At 39.3% G+C, this 22,986-nt stretch overlaps 2 protein-coding genes across 2 annotated transcripts in view; both read left to right on the top strand.

The window, feature by feature from the left end:
* Positions 1–4,611: 4,611 nt before the first annotated feature.
* On the top strand, positions 4,612–13,944 carry stard15 (StAR-related lipid transfer (START) domain containing 15). The gene is made up of 6 exons (XM_079352970.1): positions 4,612–5,038; positions 10,926–11,073; positions 11,181–11,284; positions 12,403–12,520; positions 13,480–13,532; positions 13,630–13,944. The coding sequence occupies exons 1-6, from the start codon at positions 4,892–4,894 to the stop codon at positions 13,840–13,842; spliced, it is 783 nt and encodes a 260-aa protein (XP_079209096.1). The 5' UTR covers positions 4,612–4,891; the 3' UTR covers positions 13,843–13,944.
* Positions 13,945–19,821: 5,877 nt separating this feature from the next.
* arap3 (ArfGAP with RhoGAP domain, ankyrin repeat and PH domain 3) overlaps positions 19,822–22,986 on the top strand; it is a 31,730-nt gene continuing 28,565 nt past the window's right edge. The window contains exon 1 of the mRNA XM_079352968.1: positions 19,822–20,020. The gene's annotated coding sequence lies outside the window, so the exon portion shown is untranslated. The remainder of the gene's footprint in view (positions 20,021–22,986) is intronic.

Below are 22,986 nucleotides of genomic sequence, written 5' to 3'. Positions count from 1 at the left end.
CCTCAACAAGTAATTACAGGGCAGCTGCTGGTTCTTCATAAGGAGACTCATCTTCTCCAATGGTCCTTCTCATTCATCATTGTGAGCACTTCAGGCGCATTCTGGAGAAACAAGAACAGGCCAGTTTAAAATAGAGAAGTTAAAGACCAGTTTAGGAGGAAGAGAATGCTGTTCAGAACTTTTTCCCACAATTTTGGAAGTATTTCTTACGCCGGTTAATTCCTTGATAATATTTATCAACTTTACTGTGATACTTAATAGAAGTAATATTACAGAGAGAGTACAGCTGTAGCCTCCTTTCACTTTGACCAGAAGCAGATGAAGCACTTTCTGTTTTTATTACCTTTGAAAAGTGGAACATATAAGCACTGATAGATTAACTGTTTCTCTTATTTGATCCGCCAGTTTCCTCACTCCTCCTCCTTCTGCTCTTTCTCCACGTAGATCAGAAGAAGCTCAGAGACATTCATTCATCCCTAAAAGAAATGGATTCAATTTTGGATTTCAACAAAAGAGAAGCTTTTCCCCCCTACTGCCTTCATGTGCCAGCGATACAATCCGATATCTTCTAAATCACAGCCAGATGTCACACCATGCTGCATTCAAGAACCTCTGAAACTAAAAGCCTAAAGTGAAACAATAAACAAATAAATATAGAAAGTTCCTGAAAGTGTGCTACAGGATGGATCAGAGTCTGCAAAAACCTGCTGTCTGAGGACTCATTTTCAATTTACAGCAGATGAGAGCTTCAATCAGATCAAGACTGACAGGACAATTAGAAGACAGAGTGGGATGAATGTCAAAAGAGGAAGGGGCCAAGAGTAAAACAAGTGTTGCGTAAGCAAATGCAAATCAACAATTCTGTTTTTTATGACAAACACAGAATGAGTCAGGTATGCTTCTTACAGACACCGTGAACTGCTAGTAATTACAAACATGTAAATAATAGAATGCCAGAATGTATCTGGTTTTAAAAAGTGGAACTCAGACTTGTTGGATGGAAGTCAAAGAAACACAGTGCATGGCAGATTACTTGGCTAATATTCACATGGAAAAATCTCCAAAATGCTGTAGCAATAAAAAAAAATAAAAAAAATGCTGTCGCCTTTTGGCTTCGTTGTGACACAGAGGCTAAGTTCAGTGACTGAATTATCTGAGGTGACACCTAATCAAGCCAAACATTTTCCCCTGTAATACAGTCTGAATCCAGCCCTCTGCTTGCATGAAGTTACCACAATCATACTGGAGGATTTATTGCATTATATACCTTTTTCTCACTGGGCAACTTCATCATGACCAGGCCTTGGTGTTACCAAGATAAACTCTTTTTCTCTGTGTGTCTGTGAAGTAGACAGATGACTGAAGTGAGGAATGTGTCAGAGTTTAACGTCAGTGTGGACGCTACACTTTACAGACCATTTTACTGTTTTCACACTGTGCTGCTACGTACATACAAAGCCAACACTCTCACCGACAGTGTACATGTGTTTGTGTATGTCAGAGCTCAGCAGGGTTTTACATTCAGTCTGGATACACAACTCAATCACACAGTCTGTATACACACATGATCTGTGTGAACAAGCAGCTGGTACATTATGGAGCGTTCAAGTCTTTTTACAAAACTCAGACGTTAGACAGCTTAGATTTTGAGGGTGAGGTGAACCAAACTAGAGCTTTTTGTAAAGATGACAAACAACTATTTGCATCTTTCTGACCAGCAGCAGAAAGTTCACCCATGATGAGAAAATATACATTGAGCCCTATCATATGTTATGTAAGCAAAGGGCTGACAGATCAGTGTGACCTGAATGTGTGTGACCTGGATCCATCCTCCGCTGACCCTCTGGGACATTTTCCAGCAGTAAAACAGTTAAGAGGAAGAAAGTATTTCATGTTTACGCTCCTGAACGTCCCACAGCTGGACGACAAACAGAGCGAGCACAGAGCTGTGTTCATGAACACATCTGTCTAATTGGTCCTAATAAAACTCAAACACACGCTGACATTTGATCTGAGATTAATCAATTAAATCGTCATGGAGATAACACTGCAGATCTCCTTGATTTGTTCTTGAGCTCCTCCCACTCACTTGAACCAGGTCAGCTGGAGTCTGCCTTCACCTGGACCTGAGGTTGTCAAAATGTTCAATGCATTGATTCATTTTGATACAACACGTGTCATATGGCCTCGAGGCTATAGTGTGTGCACCCCATGTATGGAGGCTATAGTCCTTCTGGCAGGCGACCTGGGATCAAGTCTGACCTCTGGCACCTTTCCCAACCTTTACATGTTGCCAGCATATTTGTGCAACTTAGACAGCGTGCATGAGTTTGCTTGCATTTTTTGGTAATTAAGAACAAGTACCGGTAATTGTCCAATATTGGGTGCCACGAATTTCTCAATTAAAATTAAATGAAACTGTTGGTATTGTGACAACTGTAAGTCTGAGAGTGTGAAATTTGAGTGAGACCAATTAAATTGTGTTGAGAGTCATGTTGTTGTTATGAGCTGTAAGATTTCTGAATTGTTTGCAAACTGGTAGAAACATTTTGTATGGAGAAAAACTAAAATGGAGAAACAGCCCATATAGGAGTGAAGCCAAAATATTTACTATACTGCTGACTGGCTGCAGTTTAGGTCATAAACTCCGCCTCCTCTTTGATAACAGATTGGAGATGGTCAGATAAAAAAATGTCTTTTTTGTCTTTGACAAGAGAGACACATTTAAGTTAATTTACCTGAACAGCTTGCTCATTCAACTGCTGACTGGAGAGAAAAGTTTTGTAAAGTGTGTCTGAACTTTTATCTCCTGTTAGCTCAAACTCTGCAGAAACCATGCACTCCAGCTGTGTGTGCGTGCGTAGGTGTGTGTGTCACACAGAGCTGCTTTGTATTCTCGCGTAGTTCAGGTTTCCAGCAGATGTTCACTGAGGTCTAAGGTCAGGAGCAGGAAGGAAAGATGAAACACACACACACACACACACACACACACACACACACACACACACACACAGAAAGTAAAACTTAAACACTTTTTTTCAGGAAATCAATAGCTACACTATCATTTTGCTATCATTTGCTACAATTTAAGAATAAAACTTTTGATTTTGGGAGCTCAAATTATTTGGGATTCAAATTATTCGACTCGACCGGAGGATGTGGTCAAAAGCTCTGTGAAAATAGTTCATTATTTTATATGAAAAATCAATGTCTAACATTTTTTGTGAAAGATGAACAACACAGGACACTTTTGAAGATTTGAATGTAACCCGTTCTTTTTATTATTTATTGAGAAAAAACACCCAACGTCGAAATGTGAGCAGTGAATCATAGACAACACAAATATAAACCCTTTAAACCGCCATTAGAGGGCAGCAGAGATACTCTCACAAGAAATGCCAGCTGTATCACAGTGGCCCTGAAATAAGCATCTGACCTTGAACGCAAGAAGACAGTTTCGTTTATTTTTCATCAGTTAAAAGAAAATTGAATTAAAATTGCAGAACAGAGATGAACAAGATGCTATTTTAGATTTCCGGCTTAAGTTTGAACGATAAAGATGTGCAAAACAGTCAAACCAATTCGGCGCAGCAGGGTCATGATACGATATTTTCTCATTAAAACTACTCCATAATGATTAGGGCCCAAGCCAACCAAACAACCATCATAACCGTCAGGTCATTATATAACCAGGCAATATAAATGATGTACTGTTAAATCGTGTCACTGAGCTTTTTGTACTTTGAGTTCACAGAGTTGACGTTTTTCTGGAAGCTTCCCTTGACGACATTATGAGTTCATCACCGAGTCTCAAAGATGGAAAGAAACACTTACTGATACCTGATCTGTTCTTCAGTCTGACTCCACAGACTCCACCCACTGTTCCACCTGAACAACAGGTATCATTTACTGATACTGAGGCTTTCAGGAGCCGTCCGACACCCCACAACTCAGCCATAAACCCGTTCTGTTGTTGCATTTTCATGTCTTCTCCCTGTTTGTACGGAATCAATTGTACACGTCAAATTAAAGATTTTGTGGTATTAAGTCCAAGATCTCACTTCTGAGTTGTTCTCAGCATCCTCATATCATTATTACAGAAGTACCTGAGGGTAGCGTTATACATATAAAGCCTGTTATCAGAGATGATCTATTACGAAGATGCTTCACTCAGTGAACACACACGCTTTCTGGTTTAATGTTAGTAGCTGATCAGCTTGTTAAATTGACTCATTATCTGTTTAATGTGCTAAGAGGTAAACGTTATTAATATGATAATGATTGCACACTATATAGGACTTAACATTGCAGAAGCTAGCATGTGAATGTTTAGTTAACCTGTAGGTGTTCATCTAGTTGGCTAAATAAGACTTCCTCATGCATGCAGCACTTTTTCAATCACAGTTTAACAACTGTAGCCTAAAGTAACCCATCGTCACAGCAGGTGTATAGTTGGTCAAATGCTTTGTTGTGTGACATCTGCTCTTGAGGGTGATGTATATACTGTATAATTCAAGTGATTTGTTATCATAAACTGTTTGTATCAGACACTTTTTTGTCCTGCTGGACAGTCGTGGGTCACTGGTGTCGGTTTTAGTTTCCTCAAAGCGGAGTCAGAGTGAGAGCTCTTTACTCGAGTCCTATCTGTTCAGCGGCCAGAGGCAGCAGAGATCCTGAGACAGCAGAGCAGAGCTGCTGCTGACAGAGCTCACACACTGTCATTGATTTCATTCAGCATTTGAACTCTTTATTCAAAAAACTTCGTCTGTGAAAATTTAAACCCAGTCAGACCAGCAGCCGTGAGACTGCAGACTGATGTAAACCTGGACCCACGCTCTTCTCTTTCTTTTTCCTCTTGTCTTTTTAATCTATTTTCCGGTTTCGGGTGGAGATGCCGGTCCAGATCCCGGACGATTCGGACTTCTCGTCGTTCAAGGATCAGTGTTTGAGTTCTGACGGATGGGTCAGCCGGTACAGTAAAGGAGGGGTGACGGTTTGGTGCCGCGAGGAGGAGAGCCGGAGCGTCCAGAAACTCAAGGTGAGAAAACGCAACACCTGAACATCGTTCAATCACCGATGAGAGCAGGAGAGCGTCCATCCTGCTTTAAGGATCAAACTACAGGTTTGAAGAAAGAGAGTACAAGAAATGCTTGAAAGTCTAAAATGTTTGTACAACCCAGTGTTAGGCCAATCAAGATAAAAGTGGACAAACACGATGGGAAAAAATAATAATAATAAAATTGAAATAATTACTCCACAGGAGGTGGACTGTTTATAAGAGCTATTGAATCATTGGATTGGCATACACTGAAGTAATTAGTTCACTTTAATCAAAATTACAAAGCTAAAACTCCAGAGCTTCTCATTTATCATTTTCTATTTTTTTCTCAGATGTAAAAGAGTAAAATATAATGTGATTATTTTGGAGCTTTGGCTTGTTAATTGAATAAAAAACCCCATTTTAGATCAAGTTGTGTGTGACTAATTATAAAGACAGTTTCAATTAGCTTAGTGGAACTAAGAAGATCAAATGATCACGGAAAAATACAATATGGAGAAAATATAAACTTCAGTAAAAGTCACAACAATTAGAATTAATTGTAGCCTAAATTTAATGTTTTATACTAAAACTGTGTCAGTCCAATCTTAATTTTTTTCTTTCCCTTAATCAGAGCTGTGTCCATGGCAACCTTCTCTTCACAGCAGCAGTCAGATATGCAGCAAGAAGACTTTAGAAAGCTGACCAATCAGAATAGAGTTTTTAGATAGATCTATGTTAATTAAATTACAGTAAGTTAAAGCAAAGAAGATATTGAAGCCCATCAACTATTAAAATACATATTCCAAATGGTGAGATCAGGTAGACCTGACACATTGGCAAAGATTTCCTGTCTTTTAGCGCTTAATAATTTTCAGTCTGTACTAGATTTGATAGATTGGAGAGGAAGTTTAGAGCTGATATTCATGACTGGAAGCTTCTCAGAATTCATATGCACGTCTGATTATAGGAATTAATGAAACATATCTAAGGTGTTGTCCAATGGAGGTCTGATGTGCTCCTCCACTCTCCAAACTGACTTTTTCCGCCGCTCTCCAAAAGTACGTTTTCCCACCAAACGACCCCCTAAACAATGAGTCTGAGCAGTCCTGACCAGTCAGCTTGCAGTGAGCAAACAGAAATCTTCCAATACCAACCCATGTGTCCTTCATCAGAAGAGTCTACATTTAGATGTCTGTTCTGACTGTCTTCATGATTCTTTGGTGAACACACTCCTGTAAACTGGAAGTTTAATTCCACGTTCAAAAATAGCAAGTGAAGCACATTGATGCTTATCCATCCCTCAGTGGTGATTGGTCCAGAGAGGATAGTGGAGCTTTAGTTTGTGGTGTTTTCTTCTGTCTCCTTCACTGATCTCTGAAAAAACCTTTACAGCTTGTCACTGCAGACAAGAGAAAATATTTACCTGATGATTCATCAATTGAACAAGTGGATTAATGATCGGAAGGTAAATTACTAATTGAAATTCATATTCATGAAGCAAATTAACAAAGTGCTTGACAGGATGACCATTTTATTAAATCTGCCTCATAAATAAATAGAAAATGAACTGGTACACTTATTCTCCCTATCATGGCAACAGTTATCAATACCAGCTGCTGATATGCAGAGAGCTATCAGAGAGGATAGAGACTTCAGCTGATCAGAGTCACAAACAGTTTATAAGAAGTTAGAAACAGCTGATCAGAGGTCAAAAACTGATGATAGGTCACAAAACAGTTGATCAGAGGTCGTCAGCAGTCATGTTCTACCTCTTCAGAGGCAACAGACCAGCGTCAGGGTGCTGAAAAATTCAGAGCGGAAAAGAAAAGGTAACAGCTGAAACCTGAGCAGGAGGAGGACTTGGTCCAACAGAGAGACCTGAACCTCCTCAGACTCCAGACTGGAATCCCTCCAGTTCAGAAACAGAACCTGTAACTCTGACCAGACTTTTCTTCAGCTTTACAGTAATGCAGATGGAAAGCTGCCAGTCAGTATTTAAACTTCAGTCCACACATCAATCGAACGAATGACCTGAGGTTTTCTAGCCGCCATTACTGCGATGGCGTCTTCTGACACCATGTACTCACAAAGGTGAGCTGTAAGAAGTGAACAATTTCCTACTTTTAACATAACTTTATATGTAACTTTACTTTTGACATCACGGTAATAATACTTTATGTACAAATCTAATTTTGATAAGCTCAGTGGAGGAAAAGCCTTGTGCCCCCCCTGAGATCTTTGGCATCCCCCTATGGGGCCTGGACCCCAGGTTGGGAACCAGTGCTCCAGTGGACATATGAGGAACAAAAAGGTTTTGCTGGTCAGTGACAGAATCTTTATTGAAATCGTGTTATTGGGCAAAGTGAAGATAGTTTTTATACAAAAATAGGACACGTCTAAGAACAGGTTTGGATCTGGTTCAGGTTAATCCTGGGCTTAAAGACAGGGGGAGCAGACTTATTAAACTTGAGATGAAATTAAACTCTAAAATACTCCAGTGATCCTGACAGGAGAAGACAAATGATAAAGAGGACTAATTCCTTCATGTAAGAGCAGACAGAGGAGATAATGAACTCTCTGATGGACTCTGTTTTATTTATGACTCGGGCCTGACGCTGCTCACAGCTCTTCTCAGGGTGCTCGGTTTGACCCCAGGCTGACCACAGGAAGTGAACTACTGTGGAGAGTGTGTGTGTGTATGTTACGAAACAAACACACTGAGGGGATGATGAAGGCTCTTGAGTTAATTATTCAGGAAGCCTTTGTGGAGCTGCCCGGTGCTTCTTCTCTCACATGAATAAATAAAATCTCCTTGGAGTTGATGGCATTACAGAGTCCACCAGAGAGAAATAAAAATATCAGAAAATGATAAAAATTTTCAGAGTTAAAATGCTCAGTAGTTTTCATACTACCGTTTTGATACTGAACATCACAGTTATTTTAATTATTAATAGTATTGAATAGTGCCATAGCTTTACACATCTATTTCGTAAGACAGGTGTGTAGGATAAGAATGAATCCATCAAAAAACTACACACTGTCTTAACTTTGTATAGGAGTTTGTCTGCCATTTTTGTTCATTAAAAGCAAGAAAATAACCAATATTTGGTATCTACGACTTCTATTTTAATGTTGTCATATGGGTATCAATAGTTTTGGATTTTTTTTTTTTTAATCATCAATGTTTAAAACTCTGTATCGTGGAATTCTACGTCAGAGCTGAATTAAGATAATCCTGCCTGAATCACAGTACTTAAACATGTTGAGCTTAGTTTAGCCTAAAGACCAGCACCAGTGGGAAACTGCTAGCTTAACTTCATCCGACTAAGTAAGCTGCAAATTATTTTATAAACCCTCATCACCAAGAGGATGCCAGTAAGTGTACACCCTCAAGCTCACAAGCTTAACCCTACATATCCAGTGTGTTATTTTATTAACAGAATTATTAGATAAGAAAGCATTGTCATGTTTGTGAAGCCTTTGATAAAGAAAACTACTGGAGTACAACAACTAGCCTATATCCATTAAAAGGGATAAGCTGTGGAAATTTTCAATACTATCATTATTAGAATAACCGACCATTAAACACGTGTCTGATAACCTTTAGTCAGGACAGGGTGAAATTAAAGCAAAAAACAAAACAAAAAACGTTCATTTGTAATTGGCTCTGATATCAAACGGGGAGATTTCTCTGTATGCTGATGATGATCAGGCATATCATATATAGCTGACTACTGGCATATCCATACAAAGATAATTCATTCTTTGAAGGGTATAATCATGTGGAATCCTTTGCACGATCACCTTTACATTTCAGACACTCGCATGCATAATATGCTCAAAAAAATGTTTCAAAAAGAAGCTAAGCTAACTGTTCCTCCCTGTTTTAGTCTGTGCGTTAAGTTAAACTAAAAATGTCTCCCATGACTCTTTCTCTCTTATGTTTTCAAAATGCATTGTATACATTTCAGCACAGGTGTAGGTCACAGCATCGTCGTTCTTTTATGAACCATTTCACGCAGGCCTGAGGTGGAAGCAGCAGATGTAGAGAGCTGCAGAGTGACGGACAGACAAAGACATGAAGCTCGGGTCTTTATGAATGATTAACGCAGCAGAGCCGTGCTGATTGAGTTACATGGAGCACTTTTTCGGCACTGACCCGCACAATATCACAATACAGCGGTGGAAAAAAGGTGACGTTGTACAGTAAGCAGCCGTCTGTCATGACGTCTGAAACTCTGTAAGAGGACAGAAGCCTGCGTCCCCTCTGCTCAGCAAGAGATCTAAAGTAGAAGAAAACTTGGTGAAGTCTGGAGATTAAACCTACCTGTTGTCTGAGAACTATGGTAAATTCTAATTTCCCCAAAAAAACCTTTTCCCATTTTTTAAAGATATAAAATGGGAAATGTCCATATTTTGATACTAGCTTTAGAGAAAATAATGATAGATCACTTAAGACTAAACGGGAAGTTGTGCATTGCTGGATTTATTCCGATGCAATTCATGTTCATATTTGGACTTTACTGATAAACACAAACATATTTTACTTTCTACTTTTTTTTTATGTCAACATATTCAATTGAGCTGTGAGAGCAGGTTTTCTTCAGAGAGAACTGTGTACCATGACTAATGACATATTTCCCCCTGTCCTGAGAATAAAACGGGAGGTTACATTTAAAGCACAGAGCCATGAAAATAAATAGTGGTTTAATAAAGCGGTGAAATAAATGATGGGAGCTCTGCAGCAGCAGATCCTCTGTGTCTGTATGTCAGACCTTGAGCTTCAGATGTTACACAACACGTCCTACACGGCTGCATTTATAACTCTGAATACTCACAGAAATCTCCCCAGAGACTCACTCAAGCTGATTTAATGCTCCGGAAAATAAATAAATAAAAACCATTAAAACCATCTTAACCAATACACTACAGGTATTGAACCATCTTTCTTCACACTGACAGACGTTGTCTCATATCCTCTGTGGTATCTCTGCAGGTGACAAAGATTATAACCTGAACAGAAGCTGCAGACTCCAAATGTTCAGAAGTTTGACATTGAGTGCAATATAACAATAATTTCATGTAAAGAGATGTCATGATAGTTGAATGTTTCTCGCGATCATGGCAATTGACTCTGAAGAAAGGCATGTTGCAACAAAATCCTGCTCAAGGTCTCTCACACAAAACATGCTTTGCTTCATTTCTTTAGAAACACTTCGGCCCTTTCAATTTCAGTCTGTGTGGAGAGCAACAGAGGAGGAGCAAACTCCTCTGTAATGTAATCCTACTTGCTGATATCACCTAAAAATGATGCTGCTTTAATTTATCTCAGATTATCTAAATGATTGTGTAAAGGACGCTACGATGTCATATATCAACAATTTGAACTTTCTTCCAGCTTCTCGCTGTAAGTCTTTATTATGAGCAGCAGGGACCAGAGTTTATACAGGAAACTAATGTGCTGCCATCTTGTGGTGGCCACCATGACTGTGGATGCATTTCAGCATCAGTTGCTGGGTGTCCATTCTCATACAGTGTGTGTCCGTTGTGTTTTTATGAAACACTGGATTTGTTTCCAAAGTTAAAGTTTGTTTCAGCTGTTAGAGCAGAGTTTGTGTGTGAAGTCAACTTTTGGATGTGGAAGACTAACCTTACTTCACTTGCTCACCATGCTTACCTGATTTATGTATCTTAAATTACATATTAATTTCTGAGCACATCCAAGTATTATCACAACATATCATCATACAACAGGTTTGTATACGTGTTCCATGCAAATGATGTTACCGCTGTTTCACCTTCCTCTTTGACAAAAAGGCCCATCTGTGGGGATCCTTTCAGTAACGATGTCAGACACTTGAAGCTGTCTCCCTCTGTGTCTCAGATGCGGATAGTGTGTAAAGACGTCACGGCAGAGACGCTGTACGACGTCCTCCATGACACAAGCTACCGCAAGAAGTGGGACACCAACATGATCGACACCTACGACATCGGCCGGCTGACCGTCAACGCTGACATCGGATATTACTCCTGTCAGTTTTTCCTCCTGCTCATCAATAAAACTCTACAGATAACGTGCAGGTACGTCTGAAGAAGTGGTATTTGTGTCTAAAAAGGACTGTTGATGTGTTTGTCGAAGGGAGGTGTCCAACTCCACTGAAGAACAGAGACTTTGTCACCATGAGATCTTGGCTTCCTCTGGGCAACGACTACCTGATTATCAACTACTCCGTCAAACACCCGGTAAGCAGTAACAATAATGGTATTCATGATAAATTCAAATCTCTCGTCTTTATTAATCTGTTATTGTTTGATGACTTTGATAGAAGTACTTAAAGGCACGCTCATTATTCCAATGCCCGTTTGGAATGCTAAATGCTCACTTCTCGACGACGAGTTGTACTCATCCAGTTCACTGTTCACCAAAGACAAAGTGTTCAGGTACAGCACAGTGCTCTAAAGACAGGGCAGGATGGAGAGGTTAAAGTGAGGGGATCCAAGTGAATGATTTTAGAAAGTGGGAGGGACTTTCCCTGACAGTAAACAATGGGTCTGACATCCATATTTAGACAGTTTAGATCAGGGGTCTCCAACCGTTTTTAGTATGAGAGCTACTTTAAAAGAAAATAAAACAAGCTGCAAGCTACTTTTACTCCCCTTATTTTTGTTTTGTTTTTGCAGTGTATCTTATCATCATCATATGCTTACCTTTAATTTGATTCCTGACGCTGCATGCTGTCGACCAGTGCATCGAAATCTGGTTAGAAAGATCTAGAGTTGTAGTAAGATACAGTTTGCTTTGAGTGAGGTTTTGTTTATGCATAGGGTACATTAATTTTCTTTTCTTTCTTTTCTTTTTTTACGTTTTGGATTTGCATGGCGAGCTACTTACAGTATTGAGGGCCTGTGAGCTACCAGTAGCCCCCTTGTTGGAGACCCCTGGTTTTAGGAGGTGGAGCTGACTCGGGACTTTAACCCTCCTGACAAACAAGGAACTTCACAGCTTATTCTACATTTTTCAAATTAGCCCTAAAATACATTTCAAAGATTATAACCATTTTTGTACCAGACAGTGAACATGTTTATTTCTGCTGTGAAATTTGACATTTTAATATTGGACCTAATGAGAGTTGACTCGCTTTGGCATACATCCTCGAGGAGGAACTGATGTTTTTACACTAATGCTATTGCTTCTTTTCTCAACACCGGAGGTTGCCACTTATTTGGACGCTGAAGTAAAATCAAGGTGCTGCGAGATGTATGCGCTCACTAAACAACTCCACATCAAGTCTATGTAAATGTTCATACTAATAAAACACTGCGTCATTCACTCTAAATAACTCTTCTCTGCGTCCTCTCAGCAACACCCTCCTAAAAAGGACTACGTCCGAGCCGTGTCCCTGTTGACCGGGTACCTGATCCAGTCCAACGGAGCAAACTGCTCCACCCTCTACTATCTGACCCAGGTGGACCCTCGAGGTGAACACACACACACACACGCACACGCACACACACACACACACACACACACACACACACACACACACACACACACACACACACACACACACACACACACACACACACACACACACACACACACACACACACACACACACCTTATAATGGTCCCCAACAATAAATAACCAGTAAACCAAAGTCTGTGTTCGGAACAGGAAGAGTGTCTGTTTCCTCATGCAATAAAAAATGCTGAGAAGCATCCTTTAACAATTTGTTGATGTCAGCTTTCTGAGCACAACATTTCTTTGCGTGTGTCTCAAAGGATGTGTTTGTTTTGTGCAATCTGCGACTGCACACAGCCGGGCTTACAGACAGAAGTTTGTGTGACTTATTCAGACAGAAGTGAAGGAAAATCTGAGAAGAAGCCGGAGATATTCTTCCTTCTTCTTTTCATACGTGTGTTCGTGTGCACAACCAGCTGCTTCATGAATGTTATCGTTCCCATACTATACCTGACTCGGCGCAACATGAGATACTGGAGGACACCTGTAGAGGGAACGCCAAAGAGCTCAGGCCGCATGCAACTACCTGATGTGTGGGACGTAAACAACAAGACATTCAACGAGGTTACTACAGTGTTAACTCTGAGATCAGAACTAATATGATATTAATATCAATAATCAGTAGTAATATACAATCAGCTCTGACTGATGAGTGAACAGAACACACCGTCTGCACTCTGTTTCTATGTAAATCACGTACACTGTAGGCTGAGGAGTTGTTTATCCTTCATGTGGTTTAGAGAGTTAGTCATTGTGACAAGTTCTGAAAATCACTTTTGTGCTCCCTCCTGTCATTTAAAAAAAAGCTTTATACTCTTCACTTCAGGGGCTCTGCGTCTCTGAGACCGAAATGTTCTGATTGGATGTTAGCAGACTGGTGTGTGTGGTATTGATGTGTCCTTGGTGTGTCTGCAGGTTCGTTACCAAAGTGGGTGGTGAACAGAGTGTCTCAGTTAGTGGCTCCAAAGGTAAAAAGACTCTTCCTTAAGTTAACTATGAACCCGACTGATCTCTATAGACGCACAGTCTCAGCCTGTCCTCTCCGTGTCGTCCTCGTCCCCACAGGCCATGAGGAAGATCTACAAGGCCTCCCTGAAGTATCCAGAGTGGAAGAGGAAGCACAACCCGAGCCTGAAGCCGTGGATGTTTCCGGAGCAGAATACGCTGCCGTGTATCAATGTGTCAGAGCTGACGGTGCAGCGAGCCGATTCTCTGGAGAACATCGACGAGAGCGGGCTGAGCGAAGAGAAGCAGCACAGCGACGATGAAGAGACTTAAACTGCAGAGGGGACTGAAAAAAAACAAAAACAGATTTATAACTGATTTATTTACTTTGTTTGTTTGTTTGTCTGTCTGAACAATGAGAGCTGTAAAGCACAATTCTGACTCATTTTCTATTAATTTATTCAAAGTGTAAAAATGTGTTTAATGCAGTTTTACTTTAGATACGATCAGTTAGGCAGCTAGCACAACCAAATACAAAAAAAGTTGAATCTGGATCGAAATATTAACAAATGAAGACGTAATCAAAATAATTTGAAGCTTGATCCATGACCTGGATGACTAAGAATCCACACAAACATAATTAAAGTAATCCAGACTTTTTTTCTACTTAGGATAAAGTTACCTGATTTATTTGTGTTTCCAGAGATAAACTAGATTTAAAGATCCTGATCCAGATCCAGACTTTAAAAGACTACTGATACACTTTATCCACAAGGGGAACAGTTCCCACAGCTGCTCTAAATGTAATATTTACGTTTGATATTGAGGATATCTAGTGAATCTTAATGTCTTCTTTATCCACTATTTCACTGTAGAGGTTTAATACATCAGAAGCTAAATATAATAAAAGTCTCAAGCATGAACAAACTGTCAGTGTTGTTTTGCTTGACCTAAAAGTTTGATCACATTTAGCCTCTGTCCTCCAGTCTGTCTGTGAGTATGATGAGAATCAGCATAATCCTGATGCTTTGTTTCACAGTTACCAATGTTTTTTTAACAACACAGGAGAGGTCTGATCCAGATAAAAAAACCGAAGAACAAAATTGGATTACCTGATCTTATTTGATCACATGACTCTTTCTTCTTTTCAACAACCAGATTTCAAGATTCGATCCAATCTGACAGCTTCAAAATATGAGATTTATTTTTTCACATCCTGGTCTAAACTCTTGTGAGATTAAATTATCTGCACGTCTTCTGTGGTCTGCAGGGGCTGTTAATAAAGGTCATCAAATGACAAAAGAACTTTAACATTTTTACAGGAAATTAGAAGATTTTACTGCTGCTGAAAATATGTTTTTAGTGATTATTTGTTGATTACCTCCTGCAGGTGATTAGACGCACGTGCACCTGTTGCAGGTTCAACACTGTTCATCAATGTGTTATGCTATGCTATGCTATGCTATGTGTGTAACGGGTCTTTAGATGTCTATGAACTCTGTCTGAAAACTCCAGCACGAGTGAGAACACTTGTGGTGATCACATGCAGTCTGTGAGTGTCCAGCTGTGTGACATCATGACTCTACCTGCTGAAAAAACATTTATTAGCTAATCGACTTCTTTCATCCTCCTGTAATAGCTCTTCTATGTTTAGACAGACTCATTTGAAAATAAGCCTGTTTTCAGTTCTTCATGATCCAGTTTGGTCAACACGTAACATCTTTCAGATTCTCTTTAAACTCTGAACAAAGTCTCAGTCGGACTTAAACCATTTATCTCAGAGAGAGGAGAGTCATCTGTTTAAAGTGTTAAACAGATTTAAAATCTGTTCTGTTTCACACTGGTCACTTTGAGTCTGGTCCTGTTCTTGTTGGCTCGTCTCGTCTCTTTACTCTCGACTCTCAAACCTATTTTGAAAAGTATTCACTGAAGCAAATGTTTGTGTTTGGCTGTAGATTAAAGCTCAACCTGATTGTGACTTTACAGAGGTGATAAGAAAACCATCAAGTGGATCTTTGACGGATTCACAGTTTAAACAGACATGTACAACAGAGTTCATAGAGATTAAAGACAATTCAAAGAAGGTGTGTGTTTGTTTTAACATGACGCATGTGAACAGTCTGTAAAGATCCTCCATGTCTGAGGTTTGATTTCATAAATCACCTCTGCCTCCTGTTTGTGTTAATTATCTCTTTGATGTGACTCTTGGTATTTAGTGTAATGAAAGTGAAGTTATGTCAGACTTCAGCTGCTCTGCGTGTCTGCAGCACCCCCCAAACGTCCTCACAGCCTGAGAGAGAGCAACACGAACAAACCTCCTCAGCTCCTTTAAAGTTTCATATTGTCATCTCCGTTCTGATACCTCATATGTCTGCAGACAACCTCAGAGGAGTGGAGCATCGTGTCCACACAAACAGTGTTTGTTCTGTCACACTGCTTTTATCAATAAAGTTATTTTTCTGTCCCTGAAGCTCTCGTATCTCCTTCATTGATCACAGCATGTTTCGAAGATGTACTGCTTGTTTTTGGAACATAAAATATTTTACTTTGTTTTGGACTCAGATCACTTTGTTGTCAGGTTATTCAGACCAGTTTGGACTAGACACCACTATTACACCACAGAAGATGTTCATGCATTGTGGTGGCAAGAAACAGCAAAAAGAGATGGAGAGACATGAGCCAGATCTGTGGTATATGGGGAAAAATATCATATAAACCTCACACAGTGATGTAATGTTTACCTTCAGTGTATAATCTGTTGACTTTTATCAAACATGAGCAAGTGCAAATTCTGTTAATACAGCTCTACTTCAAGCTGTGTTTTAACACATCCCTGAGACGGTGTCTGTTTTGTCTTTCAAAGACTGTAAGTACAAACATCCCTAAATAAATTATAACAACAACTAATATAGTTGCTGCATCCAGTATGGTTTAAAATATTTTGCGTTTAAAAGGTTGTTTATTTAATTGAGTCACCAGCATTTGCATTGTTTTGGCATGTGCAATGTCAACTTGTTTCTCCTTCTAATATTCATCTTGTTCATTGAACATACTTTGTGACTCCTCAAACCTGTTCCTTGTAACATTCATGCCTCCGCGATGCGCTGATAAATGACTATAATTGAGAAGCATAGCATGTGATATTGATGGGAAATAAGAAACATCAAAATCTGTTTCTGCCGTGTATCACAGTTAATTCAACACAGCAAGTTAACTTTCAGCCACCAGTTGGGTTCCAGCTGCAAATCATGAGAATTTAGCAGTTTTCAAATGTGCGAAAAACTCCTGAAAATTAACACATTTTTCAAGTGAGCTGCATGAGTGAATGTAGTGATGAGTTTGTTTCACGAGACCAGTAAGGGACTGGTTTGATCACTGTGGTTATCCGGGGCAGCCTGTGGACATTTCTAGGAGTGCATGTGTGAAAATGACTTGTGTTTATTAGCCCACAAGGTGGCGCTGTTGTTAGTGTGTTAGTTTCAGAGGGTAAGGTCAGGCCTCTGTACAGAGTTTATGAAGGTTTCATCATCATTGTTCTTTGTGGAGGGAAATACTTCTCTGAACACTGTAAGATTATAACAGAGCACAGAGAGTCTGAACAAGGATGCTGATGGGATTTCATGGGTTTTAATGCTGCGGGATTGACTGAGAGGATGTCTAAATGAGAGAAGACGAAGAAGAAGAAACTGACCCTCTGAAGACAATCTCAGTAAAATGTCTGAAAATGAACTTGAGTACGAGCAGAAGAAGACGTCAGAGGCTCTGAATGTGTTGCACTGAGAGTTCCTGTTCTTCTGCTCTGATAAGAAAAACTTTATGTGAGACTGTATCCTCCTTTGAGCCTGAAACATGCAGCGAGCTCCGATCCTCTCTGAGCTCTATTGTCTCAGGCACGTCCTGTTTCCTGTCTGCACGCCGCTGATTGTTGTTTGGGCAGCGAAGAGGAAACGCAGCTTCTTACAGGACGCAGTGTTCACCACCACTTCCTCACCGCTGTCCACATCGGGACCTCAAACCAGAGACCAGAGACCCTGAAACCCCGACCACACAGGGGACAGGAGGCCTTTTAGACTCTCAGGCCAGAGGAGTCTTCTTCTTCGGACTGACTTACGCTGAGCTGACACTGATTCATCTGTAATAACATAAACCACAAACGGTTCTTCTTTGTGAGTGACATTGTGTTTGTAAAGGAGGTCTATGACATCACATCCTGTTTAGCTTCTGTTTCTCATGCTTATGTAATTCACTGTAATCACATGGCGGCCATTTTTTCTCAGGCTGAGCAGCTCAGTGCTATTATTAGGATATTCTGTCATTTTCACAACAATTTAAAGTTCAGATTTTGACAAATACACTGATCAGCTACTGAAAAAATATGGAAAAGTGAAAATTTAAATTTAAAGGAATATTTTAAAATAACAACTGCATAAATCTCATCAGCTCCAGTCGGACTATGACGGAGAAGGTCAACGTTTTCTATAATGTGAAAGTTCACAGGACTGTCTGAAGATATTTAAGACCTTAAACCGAATGAATATTTTTGATGAATTATGGGAAGTGATGTTTGTCATAACATGTGTTGGCTATCAGACTCTGATTAAGTTCAAATTCCACTTCCTCAAAATCTGTCCAAATCAGACAGGCTCCAAGTTTTGAAACTCATATCTATGACTTCTTAAAATGTTTCTGATTTTTAATTTCTAAATCCAAAAAAATATTTTTCATCCTTTCATTTTCTGTTCTGCTCTTCTGTGTTCCTACGTGGAGCACTTCGGGCTTCATGTTTTTATAAAAGGTGCTTTATGAATAAAGTTGAGGTGAACTTAAACATTTTTTTAAGGATGTAGGAACTCATACATTTGATTTTGATTTCATGTCTTAAGTGTGGGAAAAAGTGTTATTCTAAAGATTCAAATTATGAATGATAGATTTATAATGATAATGATGATACAAAGGTACCTAGTGCTTTAGTGTTGGACTCAGACTTTTTTTGTTGGTGCCAATAATAAAAAATAAAGGTTTATCATATTTGATCTTATCTTGTTGAGGATTATCAAATTTGTCGTTTTGTTCACATATCCCTCCAAATCTCCACAATCAATTGTCTTTAAACTGCTAAAATTGTTAGTCAGGGACATATGGTTAGTCAGAGTGACACATTTATTCGACCTAAAACAAGGGAGGAAGCAGTTCAACTTTAAAAAGAGCATCTGAGCCTTACTTCCTGTATGTGATGTCCATCTGAAGGAAATATCTGACATGTGAACATGAGGAATTGAGAATCACATAAATGAAGTGTATTAATAAGACAGCTGCGTTTCTGATGATTAATAAGTAAGTTCTTTACAAAGAACTACAGCTCCAATAACATCACACTTCCACCATCATTTCTCCAACATCTTCTCTGTGTGTTCAGTCTCTGCTGTATCTGAAATAATGACCAAACAAACTCTTATTCTTTAAAAAAAACACAATTTCATAGTTTATTTTGTCTGATTAGAGATGTGTTATTTAGGCTCTCCTCTTTGACTCTAAAACCAGCAGCAGCAGAGTTCATTGAAATCTGACTTCAGGGGTTAGACTCTGATTAAAAATCGTTAATGTGTTCAGGATTACAGATTACAGATTAAAACAGATGCTGACCAGATTCAGAGCGAACCAGCTGGCCTCAAACAATTTGACTGACTGGTTTATTGTTTTCATCAGAAGATAGTACATAGGCCTGTTTTATTTATTAAAGATAAAAAAAAAACTTTACAATCAAAATAAACAAACAAAAGGAATAAATAGTTTTTGGATTTATTACATGATTACAGATGCAAATTTCACTCCTCTAATATTGCACCTGCTGGAGATTAAGCTTTTTAAAATTACTTTATATACTGCTGTGTTGTTTATAAATGTAACATGTATAACGTTTTTATTGACATATAAACAGATCTCATTACGTGGCTATTTCATTAGTTGATTACATTTTTGGGGGGAATCTGATTCTGCAATGTGACGTAAGACGTAAGTGTCAGAAATTTAAAGTCCAGTCATAAAACTAAATTATTTATCTCTAACAGTAATTTATTTCATTTTCTGCTTTTATGTACTTTGTTTTTTTGCACAAAAAATACCAAATAATATTCCTTATGTGGCTAGACATGAACATGATTAAACCTTGAATTTGATTTGATTTACATGATTCATCATGACTGGGGAATATCATTTTATACATGTTTTTTATAGAGGAAAGAGGAAGCAGTATTTGTTCTCCAGGGTTATACGCTTTTATTTTGAAGCTGGTTGCCGGAAGCTGCAGGAGGTGTTAATGTGTGACTTTGAAACATTACTGCGCGTGTGTCTTCCCAAATCTCCCAGTCTGTCTTTGAGCCGCTCCTGACTGTGCAGGAATAATCATTGGGACAGGACTTGCACAGACCGGGACGCAGACCAGGAACCGGACCAGGAACGGGTTCAGATCGAACTTAGATTCAGACCAGGACCGGATCATACGGGATCAGAGGTGAGACTCGTTAAGTGTTTGGGTATCAAATTGAATCAGAGTTTAGTCCAGTGTATCGGTTCAAAGAGTAAGCGTGTAAACTGGTGTTTTTAATCCGACTGACTCTTTGTTTAGTGTTTTATTACAATGTCAAAATAAATAAGCAGATATGTCAGAGGGAAACTTCCCGTCTTCAGAAATCTGTCGTGACCACGAACCACAAACACATTTGGCTGAAAGTCACCAGTTAACACGGTAACTTTTGAAACCGTAACACTGGGTCTTATTCTGTGGTCTCTGTGCAGCGTCTGATTGAATGACGCACTGAGAAACTTTTTGGCGCAAACGAGCTCAGACACATAGTGATTACAGTGAGTGTGAGTGTGTAGGAGTTGTCCCAATACCAGAATATTGTCTGATATGTCTGACCCCCCCCCACACACACACACACACAAACTGTTTGATTCCAAGACAACAGAAATTGAACGGTCCTATAGACGTTCAATGTAAGGTAATTTCTTGTTTTAATTAACAGAAGTTGCAGGTATTTCCTGCACTGTCCAAATTAAACTTTAGGCAGTGTTCAAGGGTTTGACAGCAACTTTTGACAGATTCCTTCCTGTTTCAGACAGATGATTCTTCTACACACCTGAACCATGAAATAAATGAAGGCCAAGTTACTTTTTTCAGTCTTTGGTATTGGTCATTAAATTAACAGAGAATGTTTGGTTTTCAAACATGAGGTATTAAAGAGTATGTAGTATCAATCTTTTTGACAACCTGCAAGTGTGTGTTTGTAGCAGGTTCAGAGATGTGACAGCTGCAGGTTGTTGGTTCAAGTCCTCAGTCTTTCTGGGATCCCGTGAGGTCATTTTGTATTGATTGTGGCGCCCCCTGTGGACAAAACAGGATCTTGATTAGGACTGGGATACAGATGTTTTTTGGGCTCTGTATTGAGGGTCCAGTCTGTGGCTCATTGTGGGACTGGTAGTTGTCTCAGCAGGGTGAAGCAGTTTATGATCAAGCCCGCAGAAAGAAGAAAAACATGCTAAAACAGAGTTTAATACTGCGACGATGATTTAGTGTGCTACAAATAAACAACAAATAAAAAGAGCTTATTGCTGTTCTTCAAGTTTGACACAATATCTGTGTCTGCAACTAGTCCCGTTGAATCCAGAATAAATCCAGAAGGCTGTTCTTCGATTATTAGCTTTAGCTTCATCTGACTACTGAACATTTTCATTCAAGTCGTCTGTTATATGTCAGGCTGTCAAAATATATAAACACTGAGAAAACTGTTAACATAACGTACTCTTCATCTTTATTGCAATGAATTCAGACATTAGATGATGTGTTTATTGTGCATGCTGTTCTTGAGAAGATCACACCCTTTCTGCAGTGTCCAGTGCTGGAACCCCCTAATTACTTTACTCTCCTTGTTCTCGTGCACAGTCTACATCACATGCACGTTTATGTGAACACCAACATCCCCCCCCCCCCCTCTGCACATATATCTTCAGCTTGAAGCACTTTGGTTCTACACTGCACTGTTTATTGACACCACACTCACACAGATCCAGCTGAACAGCAATGCACGAGTGATTACTGAAGAGAGTGTGTGATTCAGCTCCATTATTTTGATGATGTTCATCCAGTGCACGTTTGCTGTAACTCGTGTCATCGATGAGTTTAATTACGGTTGTAAGTCAGACGATGATCAGCTGTGACAGGAGGACATTGTCTGCAAACTCTGAGGATAAACAGGAGCAGTCTTTGACTTCATGCTTTCTTATCGAACCATGAAGTGAAAATTAATCAAGAAGTGTAATGATGGAGTTAGAGTGTGAAGTGTTGAATGCAGTGTTTAAGGGATGTCTGAGCTAAGAAGCGTTGCTCTGTAAACATTCAAAACAAGTCGGATGATAATGGATGAGAGTTCATTTTGTTGGGGATTCTTTGCTCGCATTCGAACACAGTGTTGGTGTGGTCAGACCTGAAACAGTCCTGATGCTGAGAGAGCAACAGGCGTGGCATTCACAGGCAACACAAACATCCTGTAAAGAGGAAACTCGTCTTCCTGTTACAGCTGAAACTTTACAATAAGACTCAATAGTCCTCAGGAGGAATTCTTTGTCTCTGCTTATCTTATTCTTTTGCTCATCCTTCTTGTTCTTTGTGTTCGTGTTTTTCTATTGCAGCTTCCTTTTGTTTTTTAAATTGCAGTTTTTGTAGGGTTGTGACAATATCAGAATTTCAATACATGATTGTATAACATCAAACAATATCCATACCATTTTGATACCATGGCAACAAAAAAAAAAGTCCTCGGCACAGTGGGTAATGTTTTCAATGATCAAAAGCTACAGGTTAACAAGCTCAACATGTACGTTTCAACCTAAACTAAGCTTTGAAGTTTTAGCCTTTTCGTTACCATCGGTGATTTAAATAAAAGAGATTGTTTTCAAATCAGGTACCTAGAAAGATTGAAAGTTTTGACAAACGTAATCAGTCGCCTCTCTCTCTCTCAGTCTGAAACAGTCTGTGGCGTCCTGACGTTCTTTGTCTGCTTTTAACCTCTCAAACTTTCTCTCTTTCTGTCACGATTCTGAATACTTGAACCACCTGACCTTTAAAACTTTTCAGGCTTTGTCCAGATAATTTCTCCAAACAAAACGACCCAGAGCCTGTGGATTTAAACCAGCATCAGAACCTGTGTTTTTTTATATATACTGATGGTTTTGTTTTCACCTGCTGCTATGTATCATTCTGTTTCTTAACATTGTAAATATTAGAATTAAATGAGACATTTTCATGAACATCATGCTCTGTTGAAACTAGAGATTGAGACCATTAGGCCATTATATACATGTTTATTGAGGGAATAAATCAGCTGACATGCAGGAACATTTTATCATAGACTTCTATATGAAGTCCAGCAGAATGACTGATTGATGGTGGATTCATTTTTAACACGCATAGTTTTATCC

Source organism: Symphodus melops (assembly GCF_947650265.1).
Source record: "Symphodus melops genome assembly, chromosome: 9".
Lineage (NCBI taxonomy): Eukaryota > Metazoa > Chordata > Actinopteri > Labriformes > Labridae > Symphodus > Symphodus melops.
The sequence above is the reverse complement of the archived record's forward strand: the minus strand, read 5'-3'. Positions and strand labels throughout refer to the sequence as shown.

Coding starts and splice junctions, on each gene's coding strand:
- stard15 (XM_079352970.1), top strand. CDS start 4,892: ATGCCGGTCCAGATCCCGGACGATTCGGACTTCTCGTCGTTCAAGGAT. Junction 11,285..12,402: donor ACTACTCCGTCAAACACCCG/GTAAGCAGTAAC, acceptor GCGTCCTCTCAG/CAACACCCTCCTAAAAAGGA. Junction 12,521..13,479: donor GACCCAGGTGGACCCTCGAG/GTGAACACACAC, acceptor GTGTGTCTGCAG/GTTCGTTACCAAAGTGGGTG.